The sequence below is a fragment of the Drosophila innubila genome (genome assembly GCF_004354385.1).
Source record: "Drosophila innubila isolate TH190305 chromosome 2L unlocalized genomic scaffold, UK_Dinn_1.0 4_B_2L, whole genome shotgun sequence".
Taxonomy (NCBI): domain Eukaryota; kingdom Metazoa; phylum Arthropoda; class Insecta; order Diptera; family Drosophilidae; genus Drosophila; species Drosophila innubila.
Genome location: NW_022995372.1, coordinates 9,277,953 through 9,293,686, shown reverse-complemented (window position 1 = coordinate 9,293,686; position 15,734 = coordinate 9,277,953). Strand labels below are relative to the sequence as shown.

Genomic DNA, 15,734 nt, shown 5'->3' with positions numbered 1-15,734 from the left:
ACAGGCTGTTTGTCAATCGAACAGTGTGTCCACTCTGCACGTAAACAGCACATCGATAAGAGCGGTACGGTTTTTGGATAACGATGTATTGTATCATCAAATATCGAAATATAATACAAAACAAAACATCGCCTGGTGTAATATCGATTAGGACTTATATCGATTACATTGCAAAACCGGTAATCTATTTAAATTTTTGTTGTTTGTTTTAGCAAAAAATAACAGTTTAATGCAAATGTTTTATTCGAAATAAGATTCAATAAGGATGCATTTTTTGAATGCTGGGAGTTTGTTCTGCGGGGTTTGTTCTGGGGAGATATATATTAATTTAATTTGATTAATCCGAAAACTCAACAAAAATTGTCCAAACGATTTCAAAATTCTAGCTTTAAAATTAAAGATATCGTATATTTTGATACTTTGTATATGTAAATTGATCACAATTTGAAAATGGGCTTAAATCCGCGAACCAAGCCTGCCAGCCCGTTTTTGTGCGACACGCAATTAAAACAAGTTGGCAGCCTTGCCGCTAAACCAATCGCATTCCGTCACAAACAGTGGGGCGAACCACACACACACACACACACTCGCACGGACCGTGATTGCGGAGTTTTTGTTTTTGCCATTCGCTTTGAAAATTTCGATTTAACTATAATTTAAAATTAGCAATTTGCAATTGCTACAAACAAATTCCGTCTATGGTGCAACGAAATACGTATATTAATAAAGTGTCTGCATCGGTTCTGTGCTGGCTTGCAAACTGGACAGCAACCAATTTATAGAAATGAAAGTGGAAATCGTGTGATGTCATGTCGACGACGACGGCAGCGACGTCGACCGTTCTGTTAATTTAAACTTCCTGTCCTCTTCTGTCTTGTGTTTAAAGTGCCGTCCACGGTGCATGTGTGCAGCGAATGAGAATTGATAATTAAAGCGAGATCCTTTCAAGAACCCCAAAGCGACAAGTGACAGTGAACAGTATTTGGCTTTGAAAAATAAAAGATTCTTTCATTTTCATTCCACCTCCAGCTCCAATGTGCCCGTGAATAGCAGCACAAAAGAGAAAAGGTGAAACGAGCCAAACACACACACGCACACACACACAAACACAGACGTTTATTCGCACGCACACAGAGGCACACGCAGCACGCTTGCGTGTATGTTTGTGGAGTGAGTTTGTTTTCTGGAGCGGGAAGCAACAACGACAACAACGGCAGCCAAAGCACTCAAGCAACGTCCGACATCAACAACAACAGCAACACAGTAAAACAAAAAAGGGAACATTTTACTTTTTTATTGATTTCCCTCCAAAAAAAGGAAAGCAAAAGAATAACAAAACGAAATAATTGACGACAATTCCGCCCAAGCAACAGGAGCAGCTGCACTTGCCACACCTACAGACTGTGGTACCGTCCTAAAGCTCCAAACACATACACACACTCACACACACATTCCCTTCCTTCTCCTCCTACCCCCTTTTACCCAAACAACTCCTGGAACCCAACCCCACATCATGTCCAGCCCCAGCGCCAACGATGGCGCCCAAACAGTTCTGGAGCTGCGCATGGAAGTGGAGCGTCTGACACGCGAACTCGATCAGGTGTCCAGCGCCAGTGCACAGTCCGCTCAATATGGACTGTCGCTGCTGGAGGAGAAGTCGGCGCTGGAGCAGAAGTGCGAGGAGCTTGAAACTCTCTACGACAACACACGGCACGAGCTGGACATAACGCAGGAGGTGAGCTTAATAATCTCTCTCACTCAGTCTTTCTCTTAAAAAAAACAGTCAACAGCTGTGTGACAGACTATCTATGTGTGTGTGTTTGTGTTGGCTGTTTCCAAGCCAATTGGCGCTTATCTACCAACACAAACACACACACACATGTACAGAAACTCACTTGTGGTTAGAGCAAAGTTTTGCAATCGGTTTTCAATTTGTCTTGTTGGCAAAAACAGTAAACATTCCATTGAATGGATAACAAGTTGAGAACATATTTGTTTTAGTAAACTTTTTATACCTATAAAATATATACAGTTGGCAAAGTAATTGCATTGACAAAGATACAAAAAATGGGATTAATATATATATATATATATATATTTTTTTTTTTTTTTAAATTAAAGTTATTTTATTTTTAAAAATATTTGTTAAGCCCAAAGATTCTCAATTTTCTTTTGTAAATTGGTGGAATCAGAAGCAACTAAAATAACATAATAAAACAAAAAAGTATATAACTCGGATTATACAATTATGCACTTGACATACTGTAAATTTAATTTCCATATGTTTTTAAGACAACAAGTCTATCTGTCCGCCTTTTTAATGCAGACAGTATATATGTATGTGGGATTTGGCTAAATCGGATCACTAAATCGGAACACTATATCATCATAGGAAAGATCGGTCAGAAATTAACCTTTAGTTTGCTTGTTCTTTAGATATCCCATCCAAAATCACAGATTGGGTATTTGGAATTGTCTTTAACACTCTGACCAACTTTAGTTAAATTTGGACCACTATATCATATATCTGTCTTCAGTTAAAAATAAAATACAAGGGTATCAAATCTTTTGCAAGCCAAGGATGCAAAATTTGATTGCCAAATATGCTTCAGTTTAGCATAGCGAATGATCACTGTAGTCGCCGCTGGCTCGTTGAGCTTCATCTTGCCAGTTTTACGGCTCTGATAATCACGAATCATTTAACCGTCCATCTGGTCACATGTTGTACGTTCTATAAACTTGGCTTGCGGTACTTGCCGCCGCTTCAGTGAACGCCCCCGCCGTCTGTCTCTTTAAACTCTCTTTTTTCTCTCTCTCTTTCTCTCTCTCTCTGCCTATGTTTGTTTGTCTGATCACGGTCAATTTGGTCTGTGCTTTATCATCGCCATTCAGCTCAGTAGTTTGCCTTTCTTGTTGTTGCTGATTTGCTGTTTTTATTACAACACGGCCAATACAGTTGGCCATTCTGCCATTCCAGTTTGCACCTATGTATGTATGTTTAGCTTTCTGCCAACTGACTGAATGGCAATTAGGCACGCCAATTGTTTTGGCATTTCCGCTGGAATTTCAACGTGCAATGCGGAAAAGCCAACTACAAAGTTTGTCCTTCGCCTGCAAATCAGAAAAAATAAGCGAGAGGGCTAAAAGAGAAGTAGTGAAATATAGCACAAAAATAGCTTTTGCCTTGCGGTTCATTACCATTTTTTTGTTTCACCTCTTATTTACGGTTGCCTGTGGCGTTAATTACTCGTTGCCAAAACAAAGAATTGTTTGGGAATTGGTAATACGAGGGAATGAGTAAATAAGTTCAATTAAAGGCATTTCCCTTCAGTTTTTTTAACTATCTCAAATCGAAAACTCTTTTCATCATTAAGATACTTAAGATTGAATGAAAATTGGTTATAAAATCGAAAATAATTAAAGTTCTTAAATTTCAGGGATATATTCATTGTCAGCGAGGTTAAATTTAAGGATTTAATAAAGTTATAAATATAATTTGATCCGTTGATGTTGAAAAATAAGTATTTTATTGAAACTAAAATAAATTCATGTACCTAAAAGCTGATCAATATTTATCATGTAAACCTTATATAGTAAAGTATCGAATAAATGTACTGCAAACTTAAGTACAATCTTTTTACTACAAAGCTTAAGTACATTTTAATGTATTTTTAATCAGCTTTTTTTAAAAAAATTTACATTTGTTGGAAACTGTACAGATAAAATATTCTTTCTTTTTAATCTGATTATAATTGAATTTGCCTTTGCAAATAACATTTTTCAACGGATTTTAAATAAAAATATCTCTTTACTTATTATTCGCTCTGTCTCATCCTGTTACTTAAATTCAATAACAGAGCTTTTAAATATAATTCAATCTCTGCTCATAGCGTACAGAAGGTGATTAATTGGCCGACAGGTGGCGCCCACCTGCCCATTAGTCCGCTCGCTTGATAGTTTCCAGCTTGTTAGCTTTGAACTCAACTGAACTTTAACAAGAGTGCCGAGAGCAAAATACCACACTTTTACACATACAAATATGCATACACATACACACACACACACACAACACTCTCATTCACACTCGCACACAGATTAATGCATGCTTAAAATTAAAAGCGAAAAAGAGAGAAAAGAATTATTCGCAACGTCGTGAAATGACGACGACGAGCGACACTGCGGGCATTTTGTGCTTGCCACATGGTTGGGGCATGATGAGTTGGCGGGAAGACATATTTCCCATTGCACTTGTAATCAAGATATCAGCCCTTAGCCGACAACCCTGAAATGGCATAAATCAGAAGGGAAAGACGCATCTTCATCCTCAGAATTTTGCACTGTGGGGCCCAACGAAATTAGCTATGCCTACATTAATAGAATATTTTACATTTGGCCAGCGGCAACATTGGAAATTGGCTAACAGTTAGTTGGATAATTGTGTCCTAGTACAAGTACAGCATACTCGGAATTGGCCAAATGCAACTGCAGTCGATACAAATATTTGCTCAGTTGGTTAGGTTTCAATTTGGTGAGGTAGGAAGGAAGAGAACGAAGGGGGGAAGTTGACAGTGGTCATTTATTTATTTAGCTTTGTTCTGTGGTTCTTGTGGTAACAAGGCGTGGCTGGTCTGCTTGGTACACATGTTGTTTTGGACGTGTCTAACAGCGGCAATTAAAAGCCCCTCCCAAACCCTACACTCTCCTTTCCCTCTCCAAAAAACAGTCATCAGTATATGTGTGTGTGTAATGTATGTTTGCCATATTTTATGACTCGCCTGACAGCTAGCCAAGGACATTTCACCTAGGGACTTGCAGTCATCCTGTGTTTTGGACCCTGGCATAGTTTGTGGCTTGCGAGTTGTTAACTTGGTTACTTTGCTGCGGCCCATGACAAAAGCCAAAACTTTTTAATACTGACTTAAATAATTAATGCCGTTATTTGCATTGCGGCCGGAATGATAGATAAGATAGAGGGTAGATGAGGGGTCACTCTGCAAATAGTGGAGTTTTAAAGTGACTTAAATGAATCGCCATAAAGCTAGAAAATGAAATTTGCATGAGGACTGTACGGTATCTATATTTCGTGTTTCCAAAGCAATAAAATAGATATTCATCAGTAAACATTTTTAATAATAAAAAAATGAATCTGTGTAAAAACTTAGTAGTGAATAGAAGGAATTGTGTAATGTTTTGGATTCAGAAAAACCAGTAAACCTATCCAACAATTAATTGAATAAAGAGTGAAGAATACCAGAAAATAAAAATTAATAATAATAATGCAATAAAAGTTTTTAATAATTACATAATATTATAACATAGCTAATATTGTATAATCTACATGTGGTCCTATAACTTCGCTATATCTTTTTCTATATTCGGAATGGGCAGCATCAAAAATTGTCTGCCTTTCATATATAAAAATTATCTTAATCAGATACTAAGATGTAGTTATAATGCTGAAACCAAGAAAATCTAACTATATTTTATAAACGAAATATAAAAATATTTTTTATTAAAGTTGAATTTCTGGATAAAATTAAGTATACAATAGGTTAGGTCGAGCCAGACGAGTTCTCACAGGCGAAAAATTTATGAGTTTAAGTTAAGCTTTATTTCAAAAGCATTTATTTCAGCGTAATCTAGTACTTTAAGAAATTCAATTGCAAAGATATTAACTAATAGTGTTATGAATCCGCGAGTATATCTAGTTAGCAAAATGTGCAGCCAAAAGCCGTTTAAAAATCCTTGCCAGACCCTTGCAATTACAACAATAACAACAGATGCGGAAGCCACTGCAACAAAAATCAAAACGACAACTAAACGAACGACAGAAGGAACCAAAGGACCAAAGAAAAAAAAAATCCCGACAAAGAAATTATAATGATTTGACGCTGATGTTCTGTTCTGTTGGCGCAAATTGCAATTCTACGGCAATCAAATCCGGCAGCAGCAACAACAACAAGAACAACACTGACAACTGGGAGCTGGCGTCAAAAGGGGGTAGCAAGCATTGGGTGCATGGGGTTTGTGGCAAGGGTTAAATGCTGTGCTTGAGCACTGTCAAAACATGTTTCCGACTTGGTTGCAGTCACAGTTATCGTCATTGTTGTTGTTGTTGTTGCAGTTGCTGCAAGGGAAATGAGTAGGAAAAATGTTGCAAGCGAGCCAGGACCCACTTCTCCCTCCCTGTCTGTGTGTGTCCCCAGGAGGCGGCTCTGCAATGAAAATGTAAAGCATCAGTTGGGGCACTGACGAGCACTGGAGAGGCATGTGGCATGTGGCAGGCAGGAGGGCCAGACGAGTCGACAACAGTTGAACTTTTTGTGCCACTCCATGGTCATAATGGCAATGCAATTTATTTGCAGCAAACTTATTTGGCGCTGATTGGCTTCCATCTCGGCCCATAGACACATTTTGTGGCCCATCTTTGGAGTGTTGCCAATTGTTGACCCTCGAAAATGCAAATGTGACTGCATCTCTCAAACTGAATTTGGTCACAGTATTACGAGTTGGCCCATTGCCTGTTAACTGCAAATGATTTTTTATTATTGTAGCTCATATGATGATGCAACAATCTGTCGCATGACAATTTGCAACACACTTATCCCTACTGCATTTGCATACATTGTTTTCGTAGTCGCTTTTACATTTTCCCCATTTCTCCAGTTAAGAGCGCAATTTAAGTTATGCTCGCACATATTCCCCTATCCCAAGAAAGGGTATTATAACTATGTGAGAACATTAAATGTACACAAATACATGTTTTATATGGGGAAAAAAGAAGAAATTTAATATCTGTACTAAATGTATCTATTTGATAATGAAATTCAGTTGGATTATAAACTCATTATGTTTATTCCCAAAAAAAAGGTGAATTTTTCCACAAACGAAAATATTTTTAATCAATAATTGCTTCTTCCCACTAAGTCCAAGTTTTTTCTTACATTTAATATAATTTAATTTAATTGTTGTTGCTTTTTTGTTTTACTTTCTACCATTAAACGGGAAACTATAAATTTACATTTATTGAATTTGCTGACAACATTTAAGGCAAACCATTAAATGGAAAACTATAAATTGACATTTATTGAATTTGCAAACAACATGTGAGGCATATATATTTAATGGAAAAAACTCAACTTCTGAACTTTGGGTTTTTTATAAAACTCAACGAATTTACATTGCAATTGCATTTACAAAAATCAATATAAAAAAGAAAGAAAGTTATATATAATATTATTGTAGTGTAAAGCGTATTAGTCAGTTTTTTAAACATATTTATTTATTTTATTTTTTATTTGTTTCAGTATTTATATTAGTACCCTTTTTTTATTAAGCTTTTTTATTTTATGCTGCTAGCCATATTTAAGGATTTCAGGGTACTTGTTTAACTGCTTGTATATGCATAGTTTACAGTTTTCACTTTAGTTGTTTTCCATTTAGTTGAGAGCGTAATTTGTGTTGCTTTTGTGTTGCACAGTTTTCATGCTGAAATTATACATTTTACTTTTGGGGCGCGTCGTTGAGTCGCATTTGCTTATTTTCATTTTGGCGACATTTCAAAGGAAGGGAAAGGGAGAGGGAAGAGTAGAGAGAGTGTTAGAGAGTCAAATGCGTGCATTGACATGGAGGCCACAAGTGCGTCCACATCCCATGTCCATGTTGCAAGTATCTCAGTGTGTGTGAGTTAAGAGATTACACGACAACCCACAGCAAAACAGAGGCAAACAGCAGCAGCACTTGTTGTTGTTTATATTGTTGCTGTTGTTGTTGTTTTGCATTTGCCACTGTTGCCTGCTACTGATTGTTATTTCCATGGGGCAGGGCAAGAGATGGTGGCACTGTCGTCATTGTCGCTTTGGCGTTGCCCAACAATCTGCTCAGTCATTCATGGCATACTTTATCAACGTCGTTCCCCTCACAACTGCCTGGAAAACAGGGGCAGGAAAGGGGATGGAAAAAGTATGCTGAGGTGGGGAAATTGTTATGAGTCGGCCATTGCCGTTGTTGGCAACCTAAACGCGACACGTCACGTAGCGCCTCCGAAATTCCGCTACTCGTTGCACATAATGTGGGCAATCTGGTCTATTTTTAGTGGCCGGTAACACGGAAAAGTTGCAACGACGACAGCTGTTGCCACGTTGATGCGGTCCAGCTTCATTTAGGCCATTTAGTTGATGCGCCATACAGATTCAACCGCAAACACTATGCGTTGCACATTGGCCCAGTCATTTGGTCAGACCGATAGACTAAAATGTTTAGTCGCATAGTCTGCTCCTGTCACTGCTGGTCCTTCTCCTCATCCTCCCTCCTTCTGCTCCTGCTCTTGCTTCGTTGCCTCGTCTGGCTGTGTGAATATTTGCTTAACTTAATTAAAAATCTGTTCAAATTTGCATAAAGTCCATGTCATGGCGTCATTTATTGCGGTTGTTGTGGCATGCTGTCTCCTGCCTGTTGACCGTTAGATGTGCCATTGCATATTCAGATACACTGATAAAAATTACAGACTAATAGTGCTTAAATATCACTCTTCCTTTGGGCTTTCTTCAAGAGAATTGAAAGCAATTTAAACAATAATAAATTCATGACTGTAAAAAGCAGGCAGAAATAATTCTTTCGAAAGTAAAAATAATATCTTGTTATTAAGAAGATATAAATATACTTTCAGCTTACATTTTTCAACATTTTTAGTTAGTTTTTTCGAATCTTAAATGATTTTACTCTACAAACTCTGAAGTTAAATTTAAATTTTAGTTTCTGTCTCAAAAGTTTTCTCTAAACTTGACAATATTAACTTTTAATTGAGTTTCCTAATCACTTCTGCTGTTAATAATTTACACTATAAATTCAAGCAAAAGTTTATAAATAAGCCAAGTTTGTCTCTGGCAAATATAGGAATTGCATAAACTTGCAAAGTATCGTATAGAAATTATACTATATTTTATATGTTAATGTGGTCACGTTTTATTTACAATAGTTTTATCAATAAACATTACAAATTTAAAAAATTTACCGCATTTTTGCATTGTTGCTTGGCACTTTCAACATCTAAAATTCCATTTGAACTTCTGTACAAAGTCTGTTTTTTCAGTCTTTTGTATAAATTTGTTTTACTCGCCTCCACAATTCGTGCGAACAATTTGTTGGTAAAAAGTGTTACTTTTGGACCAAGCTTATAAGGTGGCAATAGTTTATTTAACGTTAATCGAGGAACTCATTAATTACATAATTTAACCGATTATTACAATCGAGATGGGAATAAGTAGTAATTAATTATGTGTTGTTTTTTTTTTGATACTTGGGCATTTAGAATTGATTTTCAATAAAACAGTAGGGAATACATATATTTCATTATTTCACATTATTCCAAAGTTTATCCATTACAAGATATCAACATTTTTTTCTTTCTGAAATAAATCCTCAAAGATGCATTCTTTTCTAATTTTATTTTACAATCCAAGAGCTCTAAGAGGAACACTCAATACATATGTGTGTATGCATATATGTAAGCTAGGTGGCGCCACTGTGACGTTTATGGTGTCACACAAAATAAACACTCTGAGCTTTTGCCTGGTTGAATGTGACGGCATTAGAGGTCTCAAATTTCCAAGTTAGTTGGACTGCTGGCTTTGTCTTTTGTTTGCCTTCCTTCGCCTTTTCATCCACACTAATTAACGAAATGCACTTGCCAAGAGCTGGGAAAGTATGTGTAGGTGTGTGTGTGTGTGTGTGTGTGAGATTACTAAAGCAACAGCAACGACAAAGGCGTTGACGTCGCCCTAAGGCATTGACAATAATTATACGGCCGCAGCGAGTGAGGGAGAGAGAAAAGGGCGAGAAAGAGAAGGAGCAAAGACTGAAGGGCTGCATTTTAAGGCTATTTCCGTTACAATTTTTTGGGCAACATGGGGTTGCAAGCAGCACTTGCTGTTGGTGTTGTCGTTGTCACTAAGAAAAAGATTGCTAATTATACAGCATTTAAAATTACTTCAAAGGCATTCCCTCAGCTCATCCTCCATCAATTTGCAACCAGCATTCAAGTTGAATTTCTCTCTATGGTCATTTGTTTTTTCTCCCTCTTGCAACTGTGATGTGAAGCACGTACTTCAAATGGCCCATAGAAAACTAACGACTGTTAGGCGAGATTTCAATTAAAGCCACAGCACGATTGCGGCCCAACCCAGTTTGAGTTTCAGTTCCATTTCAACTCCTGGCCATATGGACACGTTGCATGCCCCTTCAATCAGCGGCTTTTATGACCACATAGTTAAAGGCTTGGCTCGCATACTTTATGTTTTAACACTGAAAAAAAATTTATCTAAAATTCATAAAATTATAAATTTAAGTTGATTTTGAATCGAACTTAAATTTAGCTAAATAAAAAAATAATTTATTTCCAATATGTTTTCTAATTTTAAGCAATTTTATTATTTATCTTAGTGCAGACACACATACTTACCTTAACTTTACTCAAAACAAATTTCGTGTTTTCTTATTTCCAATTTAATTTCTCATATTCAAACTATTTGAATATTTCTTTCAGTGTGGATACATATTTACCTTTTGCCATGTTTTGGGCGTATCCTGTTCTCGTTAAGCCTTAACGAGTACGTGCGTCTATAGTGCGTTTTTCAGCACTTCCAGTCGCAATTAACAGAAATCCAATAAATGCTTGTCTTTGAGTGCAAATACTTCCACTTTGGAATGCAGTTGTTCCTCTTTCTCCTTGTCCTCCACTGGGAGATTTGTAATAAAAGAGAACTCCCAAAAAAACAAAGATATTTGCGTCATTTAATGAAAAATGTAACCAAGTGAAACGAGCAGAGGGGGGCGTCGTCAGCAAGCGCCAACCGAGCTCCCCAGTGACTAACGCCCCCATTGGTACTGTCCCGTGCCTCTGCCTCCGCCTCCATTCCCGTCTCCATCTCCATCCCTGCCTTCGCCTTACACATGCAAATGGCTGCAATAAAAATGGCAGGCTCGCAACTTTTATGATTGCTATACCATGGAGAAATGAGGCAGTGGGTATATTACATTGCAATGCTGCTTAGAATCAGAAAAGGAAGAGACATTTAAAAAAAAAAGGAGACAATTATTCGATTGCTCAGACATTTAAGAGAAATTGTGAGATATAACTATGATTATCTCTCAATACTCGACTAAATAATTTATCAAAAAATGCTTTTATGATACTTGCCATATTTTTTAAGCACACACATTGCTTTAATTTTTCGCTTTTACAGAGTATTCTACAATCGTGCACATTGAAATGCCCACAGTTAATCAGATTTTTCATAGTGTTTAACCCTGTTCTCTTTTTATCATTCTCATTTTTGCAGGCTCTTACCAAATTCCAAACCTCACAGAAGGTCACCAACAAGACCGGCATAGAGCAGGAGGAGACACTGCTTAATGAGTCGGCTGCTCGTGAAACATCACTCAATTTGCAGATATTTGATCTGGAGAATGAGAGCAAGCAGCTACGCCATGAGCTGGAGCGGGTACGCAATGAGAGGGATCGTATGCTGCAGGAGAACTCGGATATTGGACGGGACAAGACCGATAATGAGGCGGAAAGATTGCGTCTCAAATCAGAGTTGAAAGATTTGAAATTTCGTGAAACTCGTATGCTTAGCGAATACTCAGAACTGGAGGAGGAGAACATAACGCTACAGAAGCAGGTGTCCAGCTTGAGAAGCTCGCAGGTAATTTATCTCATTAAAGAGAAGTTTCCATTCGAATATTCTCTAAAGGTTCTCGCACACAGGTGGAATTTGAAGGTGCCAAGCATGAGATTCGTCGACTGACCGAAGAGGTGGAGTTGCTGAACCAACAGGTCGATGAGCTTGCGAATCTCAAGAAGATTGCCGAGAAGCAAATGGAGGAGGCGCTGGAAGCATTGCAGGTATTGAAAAGATTATTATTATTATTATGTAAAAGAACAGTATTTCTAATTTATTCTTGTCTTCTTTTTACAGGGTGAGCGTGAGGCAAAATATGCGCTGAAAAAAGAGCTGGATGGTCATTTGAATAGGGAATCCATGTATCACATCAGCAATTTGGCCTACAGCATACGCAGCAACATGGAGGACAATGCCAGCAATAATTCCGACGGAGAGGAGGAGAATTTGGCACTGAAACGTCTGGAGGCTGATTTAAGTACAGAGCTCAAGTCACCCGATGGCACCAAATGCGATTTGTTCTCGGAAATTCATCTGAATGAACTGAAAAAGCTGGAGAAGCAACTGGAGAGCATCGAAAACGAGAAATCCCATTTGACGACCAATTTGCGTGAGGCACAAACGAGTCTGGATAAGTCCCAAAATGAGTTGCAAAACTTTATGTCACGTCTCGCGCTGCTGGCCGCGCATGTGGATGCCTTGGTGCAACTAAAGAAACAGATTGACGTGAAGGATCCGAAGGCCAACAGCACTGATCAGGAGAAGGATGAACAATTGCAGCAACAGCTTCGTGCAATTATCTCACAATATGCCAATTGGTTCACGCTATCCGCCAAGGAAATTGATGGCCTCAAGACTGACATTGCCGAGCTGCAGAAGGGTCTCAATTACACAGACGCCACCACCACGTTGCGCAACGAGGTGACCAATCTGAAGAACAAACTGTTAACCACCGAACAAAAGTCCCTCGATCTGCAAAGTGATGTGCAAACACTCACACACATCTCACAAAATGCTGGTCAGAGTTTGGGCTCGGCACGCAGCACTTTGGTGGCTCTCAGTGATGATCTGGCGCAGCTTTATCATCTGGTCTGCACGGTCAATGGCGAGACGCCTACACGTGTGCTGTTGGATCACAAGAGCGACGATATGAGGTAAAAAGTGTCTTTAAATTAGTCGACTTTCATTATACATCTTTTGTTATTTAATTGCAGCTTTGAGAATGATTCTCTGACTGCCATTCAGTCGCAGTTCAAGTCGGATGTTTTCATTGCACGCCCGCAAATTGTTGAGGATCTGCAGGGACTGGCCGATTCCGTGGAGATCAAGAAGTATGTGGACACGGTCAGTGATCAGATCAAGCATTTGAAGACTGCTGTGGAGCACACCATCGATCTGAACAAGCACAAAGTGCGCGCCGAAGGTGGCGAGAGTAAGTCACAGCAGCAGCAATTCCAAAGAGTACATCTATTCACTTATGCTCTCTTTTCAGCTGTGGAGAAGGGCAACACCGAGGAGCTGGAGGAGCAACAGGAGCAAATTGTCAAGCTCAAGAGTTTGCTGTCTGTAAAGCGCGAACAAATTGGCACGCTACGCAATGTGCTCAAGTCAAACAAACAAACCGCCGAGGTGGCACTCACCAATCTCAAGTCCAAGTATGAGAATGAGAAGATCATTGTTAGCGATACCATGTCCAAGCTGCGCAATGAGCTCCGGCTGCTCAAGGAGGATGCTGCCACCTTTTCAAGTGGGTGAACATATTATATCCATATGTTGAATCAATTTAAATTGATATATTTGTTACAGGTCTGCGCGCCATGTTCGCCGCACGCTGCGAGGAGTATGTGACCCAGGTGGATGATCTGAATCGGCAGCTGGAAGCTGCCGAGGAGGAGAAGAAAACGCTCAATCAGCTCCTGCGTTTGGCAGTACAACAGAAACTGGCGCTCACACAGCGTCTGGAGGAAATGGAAATGGATCGGTGGGTGCATTTGGGTCGCTAAGCAAACAAATCACGATCCACATATCAAAGTCATTTATTTCTCTATATACAATATACTATATACTACCCCTGTACAATACCCAAACAAAAACCTCGACCACAACCAGCACATGGTAAGCATTTTGCATGTGGCAAACGTGTTTGCATGTGCGCCTATCCGCTAACCTGCTGCTGCTGGAATCCGCCTAACACCGAAATGGAAATGAGCTTAGATTCAACAATTGAACACTTGCATTTGTCGTTGTACTTATTTTTTTAAATAATAATCATAATCATTATTTTATTTCAAAAGCTTTCAATTAACTTGTTAAATTCTAAATAAATTAAATATTCTTAAATTTAATTTTTATATTTATTTTTCTAATTGACACAGCGAGATGCGTCATGTACGTCGTCCGATGCCACCGCAGCGCGGCACCAGTGGCAAATCCTCATTCAGCACACGTCCATCGAGCAGAAATCCGGCGAGCAGCAATGCGAATCCCTTCTAACATAAAATCAGCGTGCAGCGTAAACTCTTGGCTTTAGTTTATACTTTGCTTAAGTTGTAAATTCGTTGGAGCGTTGGACACTCACGGAAAGATCCTCTCCCTCCACTCCCCGCAATTGAATGGAAATACTGAAAATGTATTTTGTATTTGTGAACGAAGCTATAGCTATTGTCTATCTATATTTCTGTCGATTCTATCCTATATAATAATATCTATTTGTATCTGTTTCTATTTGTATTTATTGAGAGTTTAGTTAGACGAAAAATTTGTGTTAGGCGAGTCACGCAACAAACGGTTATTAACGGTTAGTTACTTAAACGTCCAATTAATTTAATTAAAATTATACATTTACAACATTTAACAAAAGTGAAAAGTATTTTTCTATACACACAAAAGAAAAACAATAACAAAATATAGATGTATTTAATAACGTTTTAGTTTGATTTAAGTTCGAGTTTTGTTAAACTTTCGCGTTCTGTTATCAACGCTGTGCGCAAGCGAAACTGATGAAACTAAAACGATAAAAATTAAAAATATTTGATGTTAATGAAATGATGCATTGATATTGATATTGGCAAATGAAAACCATGTATTAATTGGCCTGATAAACTGATAAAACTACTTCTACGAGTATTTTTCACAATCTGTGTACGTAAAGAACGAGCCAGAAATCATTGTTAAGGTCAGCCAAGAAAACCCCCACAAATGGAGTTTTATTCTGACCCAAAATGTAAATTATACAGAAATACATATATTATAAATATATATATGGAAAGCAACTATTGTTTAGCAATGGGCTGCGTCTAAAAGACGGCTCTGGCCGCCTTGAAATTGAAATTATAGTAAATTAATTATTGTTTGCAATTGAAAAATAGAAGGAAAAAACTTAGTTTTTTTGTTTGTTTTGCTTAAACGGCAGAATTAGCGTTTAATTTGTGCATTATTATTTAATTTAATTAATAAAAAAATAAAAACAACTACAACTAAGAGATTATTATTAGCGACAATTGTTTTTAATTTTATTTGGCTCCTGCATAATTCTTTATTTTTAAAACTTGTTGCTCGGAAAACCTTATCGTTATGGAAAATGGTTGATATTTTAAACAAGTTATTTTGATTTGCCCAGGAATACAGCCTAACAAATAGAATATTCTATTAAAACTAACCAACAGCTTAACCAACATAAAATAGCAATAAAAAAAACGTTAATGTTTAAAGTAATATTATTATTATCATTATTATTATAGTAGCTAATGAAAAACACACAAAAGTAGCGACTTAAAGATGAGCACGTTTTAATCCAATGATATGATATGTAGCAGTTTTACACTATTCAACAGAGTGTGTTTATTTCGCTTCAATTTGTGTTTCTTAAAGTTTTGTTTCAACGGGAAAAGATATACTTGAAATTTGATATATACAAGTGCGTATATTATGTAAATTTACCGAGCCATTAAATTGAATTTATATTTAAGACACACATATAAACATCGTCCACTCACATACATATAAAATAATCTATATTAATTATTTGTGCGAGTTTGTAAAGATGATGATAAC

General features: G+C 37.6%; 1 protein-coding gene across 2 annotated transcripts; it reads left to right on the top strand.

Moving 5' to 3' along the window:
• Window positions 1-533: 533 nt before the first annotated feature.
• On the top strand, window positions 534-15,046 carry LOC117779852 (protein bicaudal D). 2 transcript variants are annotated; one of them, XR_004617037.1, is made up of 8 exons: window positions 534-1,735; window positions 11,340-11,705; window positions 11,768-11,905; window positions 11,979-12,835; window positions 12,896-13,113; window positions 13,174-13,428; window positions 13,488-13,796; window positions 14,057-15,046. XR_004617037.1 is itself a non-coding variant. In XM_034616173.1 (8 exons), the coding sequence occupies exons 1-8, from the start codon at window positions 1,514-1,516 to the stop codon at window positions 14,172-14,174; spliced, it is 2,349 nt and encodes a 782-aa protein (XP_034472064.1). In that variant the 5' UTR covers window positions 535-1,513; the 3' UTR covers window positions 14,175-15,046. The 2 variants fall into 2 exon arrangements, 1 of the variants encoding a protein (XP_034472064.1); XM_034616173.1 differs by having other exon boundaries at window positions 535-1,735; window positions 13,488-13,662.
• Window positions 15,047-15,734: the final 688 nt, after the last annotated feature.

Coding starts and splice junctions, on each gene's coding strand:
- LOC117779852 (XM_034616173.1), top strand. CDS start 1,514: ATGTCCAGCCCCAGCGCCAACGATGGCGCCCAAACAGTTCTGGAGCTG. Junction 11,906..11,978: donor AGGCGCTGGAAGCATTGCAG/GTATTGAAAAGA, acceptor TTCTTTTTACAG/GGTGAGCGTGAGGCAAAATA. Junction 13,114..13,173: donor GCGCGCCGAAGGTGGCGAGA/GTAAGTCACAGC, acceptor CTCTCTTTTCAG/CTGTGGAGAAGGGCAACACC.